General features: G+C 44.5%; 1 protein-coding gene across 2 annotated transcripts in view; it reads right to left on the bottom strand.

Annotated features, from left to right (window-relative positions):
• Positions 1-20,476, bottom strand: part of LOXHD1 (lipoxygenase homology PLAT domains 1) — an 85,525-nt gene that overhangs the window by 29,745 nt on the left and 35,304 nt on the right. For both annotated transcript variants that reach the window (XM_064402813.1, XM_064402814.1), the window contains 4 exons: positions 20,267-20,475; positions 15,440-15,625; positions 11,934-12,061; positions 7,871-7,988 (listed from right to left, as the gene is read on the bottom strand). In XM_064402813.1, the coding sequence (XP_064258883.1) occupies positions 7,871-7,988; positions 11,934-12,061; positions 15,440-15,625; positions 20,267-20,475 (641 nt within the window). The remainder of the gene's footprint in view (positions 1-7,870; positions 7,989-11,933; positions 12,062-15,439; positions 15,626-20,266; position 20,476) is intronic.

The raw sequence follows: 20,476 nt of genomic DNA, 5'->3' as shown, positions 1-20,476 counted from the left end.
CATGTGGCAAAGCAAAGGGAGAAATTTGCTCCCCTGACCTAGGTTATGGACAAAGCTCACCTCCTAGAGGGTCAGACTTCTCCTGTAAGCCAGTGTGGAATTCACTCCAAAGAAGTAACAGACTTATTAAAAACTTCACTACCTCTCCTCAAAGCACTCAGCATCTTTCTTTTGCCTGTCTCCTTTGCGTGAGCAAGCAGAATTCATTGTAGAGAGACGCAAGCCCAAACAAGTTAAAACAAGGCACAAGATAAAATTAGGCCAGCAAAAACTTAATATTTCACACACTTCTCCCTCTGGGAAAAGGTGACAGAACAAACAGTATGCAACAGATATTAGTCACACTATCTAACGTGTCGTGGAAGCAGCTCAGATGCTGTGGTGATAAGAACAGAATGGGAATGAATTCAGAGCAGCTCAACAAGTTATTCCAACAAATGCCTGATAAAATACCCACCTTTATGTCTCTTGTTGTGTGTGGGTTCAGTGGAGCATCAGTCAAGTGGGAGAAAAGCATTACACCTGCCTGGAGCAAGAAACTAGCAGTAAGTTCTGACTAAATTGGGGGAGCTGAAGGGAAGGCAGGAGACCGTGGTGTAAATTGCCCTTTGTGTCACCATCTGACAGAAGCAGAGGCTGTACCTGTGTGTAGCAGTGCAGCAGCAAACACTGCCTCTGCAAAGGCCATGGAAACATGAGCCCAGACGTGTCAGAGAAGCGTGGCATGGTATTAGGGAGGAGTGAGTGGGGAATGTCACATTAAAAAGGATGCCTGGAGGTGGATAGCTTCACCCACTGCTCCGAGTGTGGCTGCATGCCATGCAAAACTGTGTCCAGCTGAGCTGTGGAAGTCTTCAAGGGTGTAGATTCCCCAGACACTCTGAGTCCTCATCCCAGGGTGCACCACTCTGATTGAGAAGATTTTATTCTTTGTGTCTGATCAGGGTTTTCCTCACTGCAACTCATGTCCATTGCCTCATGACTTTTTGCTGTCCACCTCTGAGAACAGTGTGGATCAATGGCTTCTGAAACCTCCTTTCAAGCAGCAGAAGACTGTAACTAGATTCCCCCTCAGCCTTTTCTTGTCATGGTTTAAAAACTATGTTTTCCTCTGCCTTTGCTAGTGTGCCACGTGCTTCTTGTAGCCCCGTGACCACCTCAGTGCCCTTCCACTGCATGCTCATATATCAGCCTAAGGAAAAAAAAAACTCAGTAAAACTTATCTTGAGATAAAATGTGCTCAAATTCTGTCTTCAAACTTCAGGTGTCCCAGTCCATGGCCTTCTATTGACCCCAACCAAGCCTTGCTGGAGTCTTCAGCAATTCAAAAGAAGAATACTGCTCCAGGTTATTAAAAAAAAAAAAGTTTTAAAGAGGGCAGTAGCTACACTGAAGATGATCAGTAAGCTATGCTGTTTATGCATTGGATGGTTCTGTGGGTGGGACACTCATCTGGGGTTTTCAATCTGCCTGATGCTAAAGAGGAATCTGTAACACAGCACCTTCACCCTGCTGTCCTAGGGGGACAGGACATTTTTGGTTGTAGAAGATGTCCCACTTTTCTAAAAAGCTTCTTATTCATAGCCAGTGACACTATTACTTTGTGGTTGAAAAAACTGTTCTGTGAGTCAAGAGATATTGAATCAGACCCTTGCTTTGAACAAAGCAGAAATCATGTCTCCCCCAGCCCAGCTGGTGGCCTTTCTGCTGGGGCACAGAAGTGTCCTCTGTCAAGGATGTGTGAACAATTCCTGCATCCTCTTAGGAGTCCAACCCAGAAAGTTTTCTTTGCAAAATAGAACATTGACTAATGTCAGGTTGACTGAAAATCTGTTTTTCCCCATTTATGAAAATCTACGGTCTATTTCCCCACACCCCAGGACATAAACTCTGTGCTGGAAGAGGTTCAGCCAGCTTGGGAATGACAGTGACACTGTTAGTAGCAAAATGTCCTGAGCAAAGCTTGCGGGGAATTGTCAGGGAAGCAGTGGGGATAGAAGCAGATTAGAGTTGTCAGCTGGAGAGCACTCACAGACACAGAGGTCAGGCCTCTCACAAATACCCAGCCCATGCTGAGCACTCCAGATGCTGTCTGAGAAAAAATGTCTGGCTACTAAAGCTGCTGGAGCAAAATGCCAGCTTTTACCATCCTCAGCCCCTCACCCAGGATGTGTGATTGCATCTGTGTGCATCTTACTGTGAGCAGTAAGGACAGAAACAGAGACCTGTCCTGGTATCCTGTTCTGGGCTGGTGCTACAGCAGGAGCAGACAGGGTAAAGAAATTCAGTTTATGAGTGTTTTTGGCCCAAGGGATGTCAGCCCAGAAATCCAACTCTATCCTGGGCTGATTCCCCACCAGGGCAGGGGGGATTCTGCCCCTGTGCCCTGGGCTCAGGTGAGACCCCACCTGCAGAGCTGCCCCAGCCCTGGCTCCAGCAGCACAAGGACGTGGAGCTGCTGCAGCCAGTGCAGAGGAGGCACGGAGATGCTGCCAGGGCTGGAGCCCCTCTGCTCTGGAGCCAGCCTGGCACAGCTGGGGCTGCTCCCCTGCACAAGAGAAGGCTGCAGGGACACCTGAGAGCCCCTGCCAGGGCCTGCAGGGGCTCCAGGAGAGCTGCCCAGGCACTGGGGACAAGGCCTGCAGGGACAGCACACAGGCCATGGCTGCACTGCCACAGGGCAGGCACACATTTTGGGATGTTGGGCAGGAATTGCTGGCTGGGAGGGTGGGCAGGCCCTGGCCCAGGGTGCCCAGAGCAGCTGTGGCTGCCCTTGGATCCCTGGCAGTGCCCAGGGCCAGGCTGGATGGGGCTTGGAGCAGCCTGGGATAGTGGAAGAGGGTTGGAATGGAATGATCTTTAAACATAATTTCCAACCCAAACTCTGATTCTGAAGTCACAGCAAGGGACACAGAAGCAGCAGCAGTGGCAGGCTGACCTCTGGGTCACAATGTGGGTACATTGCCTCTCAGTTACCCAGCATGGACCCCCTAAATGCTGCTCATCCAGCCCAAGCACATCATGTGCTCTGTGGTGGGACCTGGGTATCTGCAGGGAAGTCCCAGATCCCACCTAAACTGGGGCAGGTAAGGAGTTCTTGAGGCATCACCCCTCTCTCAGGTCTGCCTGTCTCATGACTGCAGAGGGGCCCTGAACAGTTTTTTGGAAGGGGTGAAACCTGAATGTAGCCTTCTTCAGTGACTAAAATAGCAGGAAATTAATCCCATCCTGCGAGGAGATGTTTGTGGGTGTTCCACACACAGAGGATGATGCAGGATTTTGGTTTCAATCATGAGGGTCAAGCAAGTCATCTCAGTGAGCTGAGCTGAGACTATATTTAATTTCTGCCTGTTCCTCTCAGTAAAACGAGCTCCTGCTTGGCAATGAGACCACTACTTTGCACTGCACCTAAGCTATTTTTTAGGATCAGTAGAACTTGCTGTGGGCATCCAGTGTGTTTTTCAGCTCAAACTAATTATGCGAGGAGGTTAACTGGGCTGTAGAACACCAATAAGCCACGAAAAGAAGGTGGCAGAAGTGTGTATGAATAACACATTGATAATTTGCTTTGTAGCTGAGCAAATGTAGTAGTTGACAGGAACATTAAACTAACAATTTGAAATTAATTGTACACTGTCTCCTGCAATGGAAAGGTTTGACATGTCCGATTATTTGATTTACCCCTACCCAGCCTTTTTCCAGATATCATGTAAAACATGCTCCACAGAGTCTCCCACTCTGCTGACACCAAAATACACAGCTCCTGGAATTCACCTTTAAAGGCTCAAACACAGGATTTCATGCTTCTGTTGCATGTCATTATTCTTCACTTAAACCTAGGAACTTCTGACTGTAAAACAAAAAGACTTCTGTCTTTTGCAAAGAATAAAAGTCAGCTTCAGCTATATAATTCTCAATTCTCAATAATAACTCTCAAATTCTCTTAATCTCCTTTATACAAAGGAGAAAGGACTGAATAAAGACCGAGTCCCACATGCAGGATTATTTGTGACGTTTGAATGCAATGCAATTAGTGCTTCATTAAGGCAGCTTCTTATCTGTCTGGCTTTGACAGCACAAAGTAACATTAAAATTCTGAGGGAAGCAACTCTGCAGAATTCAACAGTCTCATAATTCCTGCTATTTCTCTGAGCTTTCATCCTTACTTGTTTCTAGCTTTTCAACTTCAAAGCTAAGACACTGGGCAGCAGGTGAAATCATCACAGGGACTGAGAAAGCAGCTGTCCCAGGAAGAGGTTTCCAAAGCATGCATTTAGATAAGTTTCTGAATTAGAATGAAAATATTTTAAACCTGAGGGTGGGCAGGCCCTGGCCCAGGGTGCCCAGAGCAGCTGTGGCTGTCCCTGGATCCCTGGCAGTGCCCAAGGCCAGGCTGGATGGGGCTTGGAGCAGCCTGGGACAGTGGAAGGTGTCCCTGCCCGTAGCAAGGGATTGGAATGGGATGAACTTTAATGTCCCCTCCAACCCAAGCCGTTCTGTGATTCTATGATTCGGTTCCCTGGTTTTTCAGAAACACAGAGCAGTATCATGGCAGCTTGATGTGGAAGAACAAGAGATTCTGCATTAGATCAGTGGAAAAAATCCCCACCCTGAGTCCCTGCAGCAGTGGTGTGACCAGAAAGCATTGCTCATCTTTGGAGAACATTCACGATGCCTGTTTGGGCATAGTAATGATCAATAATGTTCATTTTGTTGCAAAACATCACTAATCAAATTTTGTTCCCTGCAGAGGTTTAGGTACTAGCATTTAAAACATATTGCTACTTCCGGTAGCAAGTTTGAATTTTCAGCACCAGGTTCATTACTTCACTGAGATTCTGAATGAAATTTTAGTGTATTTTATGTAGACAGAAAAAAAATATGACTACTTGCCTGCTTGTAAATTGAATCTTTTGGCTGTGTACAGAATCATTGATAATTCATGCATTTTAATTGGTATTTATGCATTTCTATATCTGCTGAACTAAAAGCAGTATAAATTATGGCTAGCAACAGTTTACCAAAAGACCAAAGAGAATTAAAAAGATCATTTATTGCTAGTTTAATAGAACAAGAAAAGGGAGAATATAGTGTAGATAAATGGAGCAACAAATGGTTAATTACGGGGTTGATGGCTTAATCTAGCTTCTCATTTCACTGTGCTAGTTAGCACTAACTGTGAACCATCTGTCTGAGAGTTTAGCACTACCCCCACAAGTATTTCATTATGCAGTCTTAATATGCACTTTTGACAGAAATGGAAATGGGCTCCGATCAGTTTTCATGTCACACCAGGCTACGTAAGTTTTTAAGGCTGGAATACAAATCAGAGAACAAAAATCCTTCCTCCCCTCTTCCAGAACGCTTCTGCAAGCCACCCTCTGCCTGGGAATGCAAATGCTGTGTTTACCTTTGCAGGGAAGGTGGGAAAGGAAACCAATAAATACAGTTATCTACGTAACACTGGAGTAAAAAAAATCCTCTGTGATGTGTTTGGCTAAAAAAAAAAAAAAGAAAATATAGACATCATTTCCATAAGCTTCTAAAATCACAGAATTATTAAAGGATGGTTTGGGTTGGAAGTAACCTTAAGGACTTTCCAGTTCAACCTCCTGGCATAGACAGGACACCTTCCACTGTCCCAGGCTGCTCCAAGCCCCATCCAGCCTGGCCTTGGACACTTCCAGGGATCCACGGGCAGCCACAGCTGCTCTGGGCACCCTGGGCCAGGGCCTGCCCACCCTCACAGCCACGAATTTTTTTCTAATGTCTAATCTGAATCTGTCCTCTTTTAGTGTAAAACCCTTGCCCCTCATTCTGTCACTATCTGCCCATGTAACAAATTTCTGTTCCTCATTTTTACAAGCCTTCTGTTAAGTCTGTTCTCAAGACCTGTTCTTGTTGCATGGTCCACCTGTGGCTTCTGTAGAGCTGGAAGGTGGCTGTTACCCTGCTGGATATGTCCAAATGAGAGTCCTCTGAGCCCACTTTGCTGGGAAATCTTTGCATTTTGTAGGACAGTCCAGCAGGCTGAGGGTTCGGAATGCCTGGACAGACAAAGCAACAGGAAGGTGGGGAGGCACACCTAAAGATGCAGCCATCTCTTCCCTTTTTGCTGCTGCTTGTTCATGACTCCTGGAATGTCTCTGGATGAATAAGCTTTATTTGATTTTGTTTTAGGTGAGTATGATTTATAAAACTCAGGGGAAAGCATGTGAGAAATTACAAAGGGAGTTTGACCAAGACATCTGAATCTAATCAGACAACAGATTTAGTTATTCCTTAGGCACAGAGAGAAAAACTGTGCATCTGTGGCTTCAATTCCAAAGATATGTGCTGGAAGTCCAGTCCTTTGAGGAGCTGCAGAAGCATCATCATAAAGTCATGGAATGTTAAGGGTTGGAAGGGACTTCAAAACTCATCCAGCCCCATCCACTGCCATGGCAGAGACACCTTCCACTATCCCAGGCTGCTCCAACCTCTGTTCAACCTGGCCTTGAACAATTCTAGGGATAGGGCAGCCACATTCTCCCCGGGCAACCTGTGCCAGTATTTCGCCACCCTCACAGTAAATGATTTATTCCTAATGTCCAGCTTGAATTCCCCCTCTTTCAGTTGCCCTCCTTCCCCACCTGCTGGGAAAAAATTTAGAAGTGGAAATGTTGAAGTAAAAATGGTACTGCAGTACAGAAATTCTTTGAAAGTGAAGAGAAGCCCATCACTTCACTGAAAACTGGTGGCTATGTAGGGTCAATGTTTAGAAACACATTTATCTCTGTGAAAAAGACTGCTGTAAATTAGTCAAAAAAGGACAAAGGACCCAATTAAAAAATCATGCAGTGTTCCCTCTGACCATGGTTAAGCTATTAGGTGTTAAACTGTTCTCATGAAAAGGTCAAGATACAGAAACGCAGCAGGATGTCAACTCCAGGAAAAGCATGGTAAAGGAAAATGGCAGAGATGTGTTTCTCCATTAATGATATCTGATGGTCTGCAATCAGTACATCATTCTCCTTCTGTCTTAGAAATATAACTACAGGGAGCCACACCAAGCAAACTACTTTTGGCTGCCCAGAAACAGGTGATCCTTACAAGAAGCTGATGGTTTGACAGCAAAGAAAAAGGCAAGCACTGTACTTTTGTGCAAGGTAGGACATCAGGGAAAAGTACCATCAATTTGCATGCTCCATTCTAAATGCAAGATAAAAATGACACCTTACTTGTATGGACAAGAAAAGAAATAAATGTGTGTGCTAGAGGAGCAGGAAAGAGGAGAGATGGGATGATCCAGCGGAATGGATGGATTATTTGGAAATGTCCCACCCAGCCCAGGGTGTCTCTGTCTGGCAGAGAAACATCCACCCTCCCAAGGATTCAGATTCCCTCATGGCAGAGACCTGCAGGGGCCGAGGGTCCAATCCAGGGACCAGAAAATATTGCAGGTGTCCTGGTGACAAACAAAGGCTTGTGCAGAGGAGAGAGATATCTAACAGTGGAACCTGTGGTGTAACCATGGAATCATTTATGTTGGAAAAGGTGTCCAATATGATCACGTCTACCCATTAATCCAGCGCCACAGTGATCATTGTAAAACCATAGCCCATAAACGTGCCACACCCACAGGCCTTTCGAACACTTCCAGACATGATGATTCCACCACAAAAAAAAGCTCTAAAACACAGCTTTTCCCTCTGCTCTCTTCTTTCTTGACTCAATTCCTGCCAGGAAAAAACATGAGAAACCAAACGGAAAAAAAAAATGTAGAAAACTAATGAAAGTGAGTCCCTGGGTGCACTTCTCCTCTTTGCCAGGGGCTGAGAGGCTCCAGGACAGGCAGGCTGTGAGAGACCCGCGGTGCCAAGAGCGTTACCCTTTCCATGAACCAGTGCGGGCGCGTCCCCTTCCCGTCCGTCCGGATCCTCATCTTCCTGAGGGGTGCGATGTCAGCAATCTCCATAATGAAACTGTCCTCCTGGCCCCGCTCAAACCTGCAGGGATTGGAAGACCAAGGAGGTTTTCCTGCTGCTTTACAGCCTCTCCTCATCTCTGTCCCCTGCTTCAGCCCTGTCCGTGCCAGCAGCCTCAAATCAAAACTTTATGAGTGTTCTTTACTGGACTTGAGCATTCCTGCACTGCAATCACCAGCTGCTTTGCTGCTGGCAAGACACCTCGCTGCAGATTTGACAGGGATTCCTCCTTCCCTGGAAAACACAGCCCACCTGGAGCTGCTCCAGGCAGCCTGTAGCATACATTACTGTTCTGTTTGTGACCAGAACAATAGCGGCTCACAGTCGGGTTTCTGAACATCACCTCCCTCCTGGCAGCTGCCCACTTGCCTGTCCTTGGCCAGTTCCAGCTAGAAGGCAAAATAATTTTGCCTCATCTCCTTCCCCTGAGGCTCGGCACAAAACTTTGTGTTTTGTGGAGAAAGGCAGTTGCTGCAGCTCAGCTAAATGTGGCACTGGGATTGAAGCCCAATGCCCAAGTTTAGTAAGAACAGGCAAATTGTGTTAGAAAGGAGACAAAGCCAACCTGATGAAATTGCGGGATTTGGATTTGCAAACTGTCTCTGCCTCTGGAAAGAACCAGGGTGGGTTTGTGTAAGCTTGCGTGAAAGACCTTCCCCAGTGTGTGGCTGCTGAGTACAGGCACAGGGATGTGCAGGAGCTGCTCATCCATAGCAATCAGCAGGAAGCAGGAGAAGGGAAAAAACAACTAACATGTGCTTCCCAAAGAAGATTACATTGGCTAGGACTGCACCTTCCCTCCCTCCTGGCATCACTGATGTTGGGAGGAAAGCCTTCAGTGGAAGTGCTGCCTCAGGCTCAATATTACTCTGTTCTAAACAAGTGTATCTCCCTGTTTCCCCCTAAAATACCTGGTATTAAAATACCAGCTGTGGTCTTGGAGTTGGAAATCTAATCCTTGTTAAGGAGAATGGCAGCCAGATCTGGGGGGTCTACCAAGCATGTGGTGACCACTCTGCAGTTGAGGTTTCCCCTTCATGCAAACTTCACCTTGCGGGGCAATTACCTGAGTGTGCTGAGAGGTTTGGGAAGAGCCCTGCAAACTGTGGGCATTGCCATAACAGAAACAATCCATAACGATGATATCTCATTACTGGCAATGCACACAGCCTCCCATAGCTGTGCAGTGCCAGAATGTGGAGAAAAAACCCCATTTTCTTTACCAACCTCTGTTCAGATTACCCCCTGCAGGATGAATGTGATTATTCTCACACCATTATCTGAGCATGCATAGCTGCAGATGTTAGTAATAGGGGTTGGCTCGAGCCTCTCAGTTTTCATCCAGGCATTGCTTCCTCTGCACTCCCAGAGGCATTTGGACAGGGCATTTTGGTCCCAGTCCATTTCTAGTTATTAAGGGTTATGTTTGCTCTTTGAAAAACTCCTTTTTCTTCTTATTTGTCTTTCTCTGGTACCAGATACTGAGGCAGCCTGTCTCACTGTGAGAAATAGAATGTACTTTTGTCCCTGGACTGGATTGATTTCCACATCTATTTAACAAAAAGGTGTGACCCTTCCAGTCTGAATTACCCTGTGATCCTATATCGGTTTTTATTACAATCACTATTACCTGCAAAGCTTCATAGAAATCTCTCACTCTCAGGCTTTCCAGGCTAAGCTAAAATGTCTGCTAGCAAAATAAAACATTCTTTATCTTCAGCAAATGCCTTGTTTGAAGTTTGTAACACTGATACTCATCTGCTTCTTCCAAGAGGGAAGTACTAGAGGGAAGTCATTGCCAAAGTGACAAACTGGGTGACCCAGAAGCTCTTTGCTATCCCTAATTTATATGAAGATGAACATAAACCTGAAAAAAAAAAAAAATTGAGACGGGAAGAAGCAGCCAGACAAGCTGACTGCTGCTATTCCCTTTTCAGGACACTGAACCATTTATCTACAGGATTTCATTAAGCTTTCCTACCCATGCCTGCCCTTATAAATATTTCCATTGCCCAGGGGTCTTGGCAATAAGTGTAATGTAGCAAAAATTGCCTTAAATCTGTGGCAGGTTAGACAGACGGCTCTTCGTAATACACTGAGCTGCTGTGAGTGAATTGGCACTGGATGGCCCCAATAAAGATGAAGTGCCTTTTACCATTTGGTTGCAGCAGCTCTCACCCATCTCTGCTCTGCTGGTGCAAGGGCTGGAGAGATTTCCATGTGGAAAAGAGCCAGGAAAGCCTGTGCTGTTAACAGCTGGATGAAGACTGGTGGCAGTGGCACTGAAGCAGACAGGATGTGAATTTGGGGACATGAATGTCCTCTGCAGAGGGTGCTAATGAGATGACAAGAGCTCAGTACAGCTGGAGGTGTGATACAGAGCACCTCCAGCTAGCAGAGATGTGCCAGCAGAATAGCACAGCATCCTGGGGATATTAACATAATAAGAGTTGTGCCTTACACTTCCTTTTTTTTACACAGCCCCAGTGGTTTTTCAACACCTTTCACAGCTCCTCTACTGTCAGATGATAACCCAAGCAATTAATAACACAGAGACTTTTCTATTCTCTTGTATTGCATTTTCATACTCTTATGTCAGAGGTTGTCCATCCCACCCATGCAGACAAATGGGATGTGTTTTTAGAGACCACAAACTTTAGGGGTATGGCTTGCCCCAGATGCAGCAAATTCACAGCCATGCTTTTAATGGGCTGGAGATGTCTTGATCCCCTTTAGAGGTTTTTGGTTGACACACCCAGATGTGAAATCTGCTTAATTTCTGACTCCAAACATCAGAGATCCATTTTCCCACCTACTAGGACTGAGTGTTGGGATTAAGTGAGTGAAAGACAGGCCAGTTTGGGCTTGCCCAGGGTCTTGTAAGAGCAGTGCCACTGATGGCCACACTTGCTGGTAAGCCAGGGGCATTGCCCCACATGTTGGGTGTTCCTCTGTGATGGGGATCAGCAAGCCCCAAGAGCTGTGGTTTTCTGCATGACTCAGCTGTGTTTTTCACAGATATTTTAGTCAGCAGCACCTCTGCTGCATTTTTTTTTTCACAACAGACAAGGCTCGTGCTTGTTACTAACTAGACACATGAAGCTCTCAATCTTAGCTGTGTTTGGCCAGACACCCACTCTGCTGCAACAGCTTCAAGCAAAACTTTCCCTGAGCAAAAACCTCTGTGCAAGGTGCATCTTACCCTCAGTTATTCAGCATTCTCTCAGCAAGCTGAGCTCAAACCGTTTGGCCAAAAGCTCCTACCCTTCTGATGCTCTGTACATGCCTTTCTGAATAAGATCAGAGCTAGTCAATTAATTAAATTTAAGCATGGTGCCACTAAAAGATGGTTCATTCTTGAGCATGCCAAAGCTTTCTGTACTAGGAAAGGTGCTAGGAAGGAGCAAAAAAGCATTGGGAAGTGGATGAGTGGTGGCATGTGTGGGTTTTTTGGCTTATGGAAGTGCTGGCATCAGGCTAGGGTTATAGTGTTTGTTAGCTGTTTCTGCTGAAGAAAACGAGAGGTTAGTCATTTTTAGTAAAGTCAGGGCATTCAGTGCAGCATTCTGTGCCACCACCCATCCATTTCCCAGTGCTGTCCTGGGTAATGTTCACAGTTCTTCTCGGAGACAATGCGAGATTTCATACTTTTATTTAAGATGCTTAACTCTAAAGCCACTGAGGAACTGGTTAAACAAAACTTGCATAAATGACAAAAGTTTTGTGTTAAACAACACAAATGACAAAGGTTGCTTTCCCCTGACTATGCAGTGCTCTCTTTTTCTTTGCTTTGCTAAAAATCTGACAGAAATACTTACAAGGGGCCCAGTCTGAATCTATAATGTCAATGGGTATAAATGTTTGTGTTTCAGTGGGAGCATGATCAAAGCTCTGAGTGTTTCTTGACTTGACACTAAAATCTGTCATCACTCCACTTCTAACCAACAAAAATGACAGCTACTGTACCTGTCTCCATTTTTTTCCAGGAGCATCTCCTCAGTGTTCCCATTGGATCCGAAGACAGTCATGAAAATATTGGCATCGGTACCGCCGCTTTCGATGTCTCCAGTCACAACCGTGACTTCGTACAGGATCTGGTGAGGGTTGGAAGCAATCAGAAAGCCTCATTTAAACAGCTGTCCTTAACCCAAGCTGAACAGGGCTGATGCCTCAGGTTTTAGTTTTTTATATTTTTCAGATTCTGTGCTGCTTTAGTGTGTATTTCTGAGCTTCATGTTAGGGGATGGTGAGCTCTCTTCACAAATTAGGGAGACAAAACAATTCCTTCTCTAGCTGGGAACCAAGGACAAATAATCCAAATCTCAGGCTCAAGAGCATAAACAGGGATTGAAGAGAGAAAAAAAGAAAGATAGGATTTCATAACCTAAAGCTGTAATTGGACAAATAACTCCAATATGCAAATGGAGCAGAACTTATAAAAGCGAGCGATCCTGTGACCAGTTGTACATTTTGTGACTATTTTGGGTTCACCTTGGGTGTAGCCCTGGCCAGGCTCTTGTAATCCCCAAGGTGCATCCATTGAGGCCTTCTAACAAATCCCTACTTTATTCTTTAGCTCTGTCTAGTCTCTGTTCTAGGTCAGCCCTCACAGGGCATCAGGGCAACAGGCTTTCCTGGAGATCTACTACCTTGACAGAAAAGGTTTCAACACAGCTTCTTGGTTCTTCTCCACACCATTGTTTTCAGAGGTGAAGTTAGGCATCAAAACTTACTACAGGACTTTCCATCTATGGCCTTTTCTACAGATTTGCTCAGCCTTGAAAGAGACACTTTTATTGTGACAATATCTGAAGTACAGAATCACTGGATGGATTGGGTTGAAAGGGACATTTAAAGCTCATCCCATTCTACCCTTTGCCATGCCCAGGGACACCTTCCACTATCCCAGCTTGATCCAAGCCCTGTCCAATTTGGCCTGGGACATTTTCAGGGATCCAGGGACAGCCACACCTTCTCTGGGAAACCCGTGCCAGGGCCTCATTGCCCTCAGTGTAAAAATTTCTTCCTTTCATCTAATCCAAGTCAACCTTCCCTCAGTTTAAACCCATTATCCCTTGTCCTGTTGCAACACCAGTGATGAAGATCTCTTAAAATGCTTCTTCACAGGAGTCACAACCATCACATCAATAGCTGGGCCTCCAACCCTCTGCTACCAGGGTCTCTGCCTGGTCACCTCCAGCACTCCAGCTCTGTACTGCACCAAACTCTTGATAATTTTAAAAAAGAGTCTCCCAGAAGAACAATTGTTTCTTCTTCTTGGCTGCAAAATGTTTCCCCCCCAAAAGTTCAGTGTTTATCTGGGCAACATTTATTCCAATATCACTAGTGGTTTGGAGGTTTATACATCAGAATACTCCTTGGGCTACAAAAATTCAGCAATCCTACTCTCTAAGGGAATGCTCACTGCTGCATCAGCTGCAGAGTCCTCCCAGATCTTGCATGCACTGAAGGCATGCCAATTTGTGAGAAGATGTTTTTTATAGTTTTAACCTTACGTGTCTAATATTTTTCTTTTCTCCTGACCTGGGAACAATAAGATTCTGAATAAATATGTCAAAAATTTGCAAGTCCCAGTGGCCATTAGGGGTTTTAAGACTTCTAGACCACTTAGATGCTTTCAAGATCATAGCTATGGTACCAAGGCTTCTTTAAGAAGTGGAAGAATATCAAGAAACAGCTCACAGAACTATACTTTAAATAGTATACTGCTAGGCTAGTTTTATTGGCCTGGATTTTGGCTGCCACATAAATAAACAGTGCAAAGGAATAACAAGATATAAAAAATTATTTTTCACATTTGTTTTAACCTGAGTAATCTGTTGATCACATATTCATCCACACGTATTTTAAATTTTAGCAATGCATGCTGTTTTTTTACAGGAAGGAGAAAAACTCTTTTACCAATGCATTGAAGGCTTCTAATGACTGTGGTGGACATTGAGTAATTTCCCCAACTATGGCAAAGCAAATACTCAATTTAAAGCAAAAAGAGGGAATATCAAGCCAAGAAGAAAATTAAGTTGAAATGGGTACTTATGGCTGTACAAAAGCCAAGCAGGAAAAAAAATAGAAAAGTATTAATCTTCCCAATGATGCTAAACTATCAGTTGTCTTTGAACTCTAAAATGCCTGTAAGACTCAGTTTCTAACTACAGCTATTAACAAGAGAATGGTCCCAAATTCCCTCAACTAGGAGACTGATCAGAAAGTCAAATGCTCACTTCTGGTTTCATGTCCCAAGCATCTCCCCAGATTTCCTTCAAGTCTCCCATCAAGGTTCTGACCCAACATCACAGGGAAAAAAATTGTCTTTAGATGTGTCTATTTTTGGTGTGCTTATGAAAATAAATATTCAGGATTGTGCTTTTAAAGGAAGACTGAACATAAGTCTTCATTAAGATCCACTTCAATCTATGGGCAAGCCATCAGCTCACCAACAGGGGCTTGGAAACCTCATCCAGGAGGTTAAACGACAGATGGGGCATTTTTATTAGATTGGTTTTAACCTTGGTATTAAGTCTGAGGAAGGTTTTTATACCCTCTTAGGTCAATTCCATCACTGAAATCTGCATTGATTTGGTGAATCCTTCACAAATGCAAAAAATGTTATCAATTTTTTTGCATGTCTGGGGAACAAGAAAGATTTCAGGAGAATATTTTTAGCTTGGATATCAAGAGCAGCATAAAGAGAAAATAATGTACTATGAAAGTGTAACCTGACTGTAAATAGAAGCACATCTATAGAGATTTCAAATTGCCACACAGGTATTTAAACACAGTGTTATTGTCACATTCATCCAGACTATTATTTCTGCTACAAATCTTACATCCAACATCAGCACAGTTTGGCTTTCCAATTTGTACTTGTTTGAAATATGGCATAGCAGATATTACTTCAAAATTCATACATTTGAATGAAAAAAGGATAGAGTTTTATTCGTCACTGATTCAATTTTAATTAGTTATTCTCACCAAAGATCAGGCTTACAAATGTTTTCATGTTTCAACAACTTCCAGTAATTATTAATTTCCTATCCCCTACTAAAAAACTTGGTATGTAGCCATATCATGGAGAGATTAAAACATTAGGATATTTCCATGGCTCTAATCTGATGAGTTAGAAGCAATCCTTCACGTTGAAGTTACTCCCACTCTAGGGGTAGCAGGTGACTCAGTGGGTGACAAGATGAGGACAGGCTGCTGAACTGTGCCTGCTCTGCCCTCCCACCATGCCATGTCCGTACCCAGCCAGCCTCACTAAACAATGCTCCAAACAGTCGTGATCCTAAACCAAGCCTAAAGATTTTGCTAATAAAAAAACATCGGAAAGGAAAGCGAAGGGAAGTCTCAAGCCACTTTCAAAAGTCAAATCATGAGAGCTGCTGAAGCATGGGCTATGTCAGGAGAGCTCCCTGCAGCAGCTAAAGGCACAAAGGGAGCCTGGTGCCTACCTTGATGCCAATGTTAACACACTCTGCATCCAGGATGTTGAGGATTCGTGAAGTGAGCCCGTCCCCTTTGTCTCTGGCCAGCCAGCACTTGCAGACAAAGTTGTACATGACGCCTTTGGTGGGCACGACGATGGTGAGCTCTTCCATCAGCCAGCAGCTCTCAGGGGTAGCGCCATCGTGCCCCACCTGTGAGGGCCAGAGAGAAAACACCTCCTGGGGAAAGGGGATTTCTCTGGATGAGGGTGATTCACCTGGCAATGAAAGACTCAGAGTCTGTGTACACCATCACAACAAAGAATTCCTCACGGGAATGGAGGGAGCTCTGAAATGGCGCCATTGCCAAGGGCAAGGGAGCTCAGGTCAACAATTGCTGTACATGAGGGAAGGCCAGTCCCCCAAAAAAAGCAAGGTAGACTGGACTGACCTACATGGAAGCATGTCCAGTCTCCTGTCACACTGCTCCTGTGCCATTGACCTCCGTATGCTCATTTTCACTTGGCAGCATACACACTTCTCCACCTTTACAAGCCTTTCCACTTCTGTCACCAGACTTGGAAGTGATTATTCAAAGCTTCATAGCCAAGAGGAAAGATGCTCAGCAAACACCCACATGCATTATTACAAGCACTTCCCTCACAAATCCACATATAAGTGAGCTAAATGTATGAGGCTGTTTCTCTGCTTCCCATCCCCTCAGACTGCAAAAGCTCTGTCTTTGTACAGCAGACAACAGATGGAGCTTACATCTGTAGCTGGTTGATTTTCAAGGACCACCTCCTCCAGCCCCAAGAATGATCTGTCCTGGGGACCAGGAAGTCACATAAGGGTGGCCACAAGCCTGCATGGATGAACATGGAGCTCCTGAAAAAATTTAAGTGGAAAGAGGAAGGACACTAGAGGTGGCAGCAGGGGCAGAGATCCTGCAGAAATACAGAGACAGTGCAGGGATGAGTTAATTATGAAAGCCAGAGCCCACCTGGAACTGAATTTGCCAAAAACCAGGGTTTCTGCAGGTATATCAGCAGCAAAACAATGTTGATGGTGTAAATTTCTGCAAGAGCCTTCATGTGTCCCTCTTAAGAAAGGTGGGGAATTCAACCTGGGGCAGACTTGGAAGCAAAATTATTTATCCAAGTTAATGTATCAACCTTGGTCAGTTGTTCCAATGAGCTACCTGTCCGTAAAAGACCTAGCTGCACTTCATTATTTTCAGAGAAAATGTTGTTTCTGTCATTCTAGGAAAATGAGGTCTTCAGTCCAAAAACCTTGCTGTTTTTTGTTTGTAAATTATTAGGATATTTAGGCAGGCACAGAAAGCAATTTTTAATAACAGATTCATCTAGGGTGATATATCTGTGGTATCTATTTTTTTTCCCAAAAACAAGTGATCTTTTCTGTCTGACGGTCTCAGCCATCACTGCTATTAGGAGTATTATTGCTGTACTAATGTCTGTGCAGCTGCAGAAAATTAGAGCTAACCACTAGGGAAATTCAAGTCTACAATGGATGCATTAATCCTCGGATTCTTGGGGTGTGAGGTGAATGGGAATATGACACTTGCCTTCCCATTCCCTCCCTGCCAGCTTGGCTGAGCATCTCCAAGCACAAAGTCAGAGTCTCCGTGCAGCTCTGCTGCAGGATGGCATGGATGAGGTAGTGGGGAAAGTTCAGGGCCATGGTTTTGAAGAGACAAAGCAGCTGGAGGAGAAATCCTAATGGGCCTAATAAAATTTGCTGGTCTTTTGGGTTCATTGCACACCCCCACCTGCTCACATCATAGAATCATAAAGGACTTTGAAGCCCATCTGATTCTAACCCTGCTGTCATGGGCAAGGACAACTTCCACTATCCCAGGCTGCTGCAAGCCCCATCCAGCCTGGCTTTGGACACTTACATGGATGGGATATCCACAGCTTTCAGGTGCAAAGTTTCTTTCCAAGACTTTCTAGCTGCCACATTTTCACAGCAAACTTTAACTTCTTTGGTATCAGTGACAACCAGAAGGAAACAACCTGTGCATCCAGCTGCCTTGGAAAACCTGTGCACTAACAGGTTTCCAAAGACCTCAAGAGCAATGCAAACTCTGGGACAAATTGAATCTGTGTCAACCAAGTCTTCCCTGTGGCTGGAGTTCAGGAGCAGATCACCAGGATTTGACTTTCAATCAAATCTTTAGACAGACCATGCCAGTAGAGTGAATAATGCCAAGCCATGGCCACAGCAGCAGCATAGCCTGGATGTGCATATCAATACCACGGCAAGTGGTTTGGGCTGAGATGTTTGAGCTAAATTAGAATGACAGAATTTCAAAGCCAGGTAGATCCTTACATGGGCTGTTTGAAAACCTTTATAACTTGTTCCTCCTGTCCTTAAGGGACTGCACATCACCGAGGCTGAGATTCACAGTTTGTACTGGGCAGATCAGGATCACATAGAAACTGAGCACAGTGTCAGATGGAAAGTCTGAGAGAATATTTGTGGAAAGAAGATTCAGAGAATACTAGAGAAACGTGAGGGTCAGGTCCCTTGTCACTGAGGGACTGGACTTGCATTTGTAACATTTGGGTGTCCTTGATCTTCCTCTGTGTTCATGATGGAGAAAGGCTCTGAACCAGAGGAAGTTTATGAAAACAAACCAAGGCAGGACTCTCCTAGACATACCTGAGTCTCCCTGCAGCAGCAACAGTCTAGGAACAGTGATACTTTCATCCATTAGGAGAAGAAATATTCAAAATTAATTTGAAAACACAGTATAAAGTGTCTACACTGAATAACTTGTGCTATCTATTTTCATGTCAGGGTGTCTATTAAAGCCCATCAGTAGTAAATATTATATCTGTAGGCTTACAAGACAGGAATAAATGGGCACCTTTCAAATTACTTCATGTTCCACTGTTTCTGCTCTTAGTGGAGTGCATTTGTAGCAGGTGCATAATACCAGACTAGAAGTAGAATCATGCTACAAATCTCACCGCCCTGCTAAAAGGTACAGTCTGCTGCCTGGGTTATACAGAGGGCTCCTGGAAACTTAATCCTCATACTATGCTATTTTCACATAGTAACTCACATTCAGAACTTTTCACCTTCTACACAAACAGACAAATGCCAAACCCAAGAACGAACTGTTCCTCACTTTTCCCCAAGCAGATAACTAGCAATTTTCTGCAATGTCCCCGAACACTGCAATTTTCTAGAAGGAAAATGTGGATGGATGCCATGGCAACCACGGCAGACTAGCACATCAATGTCATCGCTGGGACACGGGTCCAAAAGAAGGGACCTTCCAAGCTGAGGGCACTGCATGAAGGAAGGCAGAAGGCCAGGAGCAGGTGGCTCCTTCAGCTGCAAGCTGGGGAGTTACAAACCAGAAGGGAAAAGGGAGCCAGGGGTGAGGCAGCAGGCTGGTGAGATCACTGAGCACAGGGGTGAAAGAGTGCAGAAGAACATCACCAGCATGAAAGATATATGTTATTTCTTTTTCTAGCTCTCTACATTTTATTTGCAACCTTTTATCCTCTTTCCCATTTGTATTCCTTTTCAAATTAATTTTTGCCTTGCTTCTGCCTATTTCAAAGTGTCTTCTCCTACTTCTATTTTCTACCCATTCCATACCCTATTCACTGTATCTTTTCCAGCATCCCTTTATATTTATTTCTTCAGGCTGCTCTTCCTGTCTCTCTGACCCTGAGGGGTGAAACTGTTATTTTCCTCCCTCTCTGTCCCACTCCATGGCTGTTTCCCTGTGGGCACAATCTGGAAGAGAAGGACTGATGCACTTGCTTCACTATAAAAGTTTGACCTTGAGATGGGCTAGACAGAAAGTGCCACTAATACACATAATAACTGGGAGTGCATTAAGAAAATGGCTTGATAATAAACTAAAATCTGATACAGAGATTTCTCAAGATGTCAGAATTCATTGCTTGAGTGAAAGGTAGTGTGAGTGACAGTCCCTCAGCTGCAACAACAGGACATACAGACACAAAGATTTTCTTATTAGTTAGGATTTCTCTTTCTTTCTTGTCTCTTTCCAATTATACAGGCACACACATCAACAGATGGGATTACTTCCACAAAGGGATGTGGTAAAAACAAAATTAAATAGGCTCCTAGAGTCCTCAGGTGCTGTGGGCTTCAGTACTTGAGGGGCTGGAGCAAGCTTTAAGGAGGTGGAACTGCCATGTGAAACAAGAATGATGTACACAAACACTCTGGAATATTCATGTGAAGTTTAAGCCCAGTGATGGAAAGTGTATGCAAATTGTGTCTCCCTGAGCCATAACAGAAAAAATGGTTCCTGTACTGAAATCTATTTGTGCACATTACTTACAAATTATGATTAATTTTCTTCTCTAAGTCTGTGTCCTCCAAGCTGTGAAAACAATTTTCCTGTTTAGCTGGGAAATTATACAAGATGTGTTTCTCACAATTTATGAAACCCTGTTGGAAGTAGTAAAAAAAATCAACTAGGAAAAAGACCAATGAAGAATTGCATCCTGGGAGGCTTCACTGCATCTGGCAGTAGCAGGGATTGAGTAAGAAAAAGCGGTGCCAAGGATGGGGCAAAACTGGGACATGTTACAACTTCTTTACAATTCACAATTATCTTCTGTTTCAAGAGGATCCTGGTTTTATGCAAAGTAAAGCATACTTATTTACAGGTCCAGACACATGCAAAACCTCATCAGCACAGTCCTGTTTACATTCCTTTTAGACCCAAGAGCCTTTCCTCCACTGCTAAGAATAACAGAACCACGTGCTTTTTTTTTTTTTTTTTGGCCACATATTTCATACGCCTCCAGCGCTCGCGCTGCGTTCTCAACATACCTCCACTTTCTTGATCTCCCCAACATCTAGGCCCCAAACCGAGAATTTCTCCACAGAGCCATCTGCAAATTCATCCTTTCCCTCCGGGAGGTCCAGCCACAGCCTCTCTGTCTGCACCTTCTGCGGGCCCATGATGATGATGAACACGCGGCTGTCGGTGCTGGAGTCGTACTCGGTGCCCGTCGTGACGGTGATGTGGTACGGGATCAC

Source organism: Passer domesticus, chromosome Z (genome assembly GCF_036417665.1).
Source record: "Passer domesticus isolate bPasDom1 chromosome Z, bPasDom1.hap1, whole genome shotgun sequence".
In the NCBI taxonomy this organism is placed as follows: Eukaryota; Metazoa; Chordata; class Aves; order Passeriformes; family Passeridae; genus Passer; species Passer domesticus.
The sequence above is the reverse complement of the archived record's forward strand: the minus strand, read 5'-3'. Positions and strand labels throughout refer to the sequence as shown.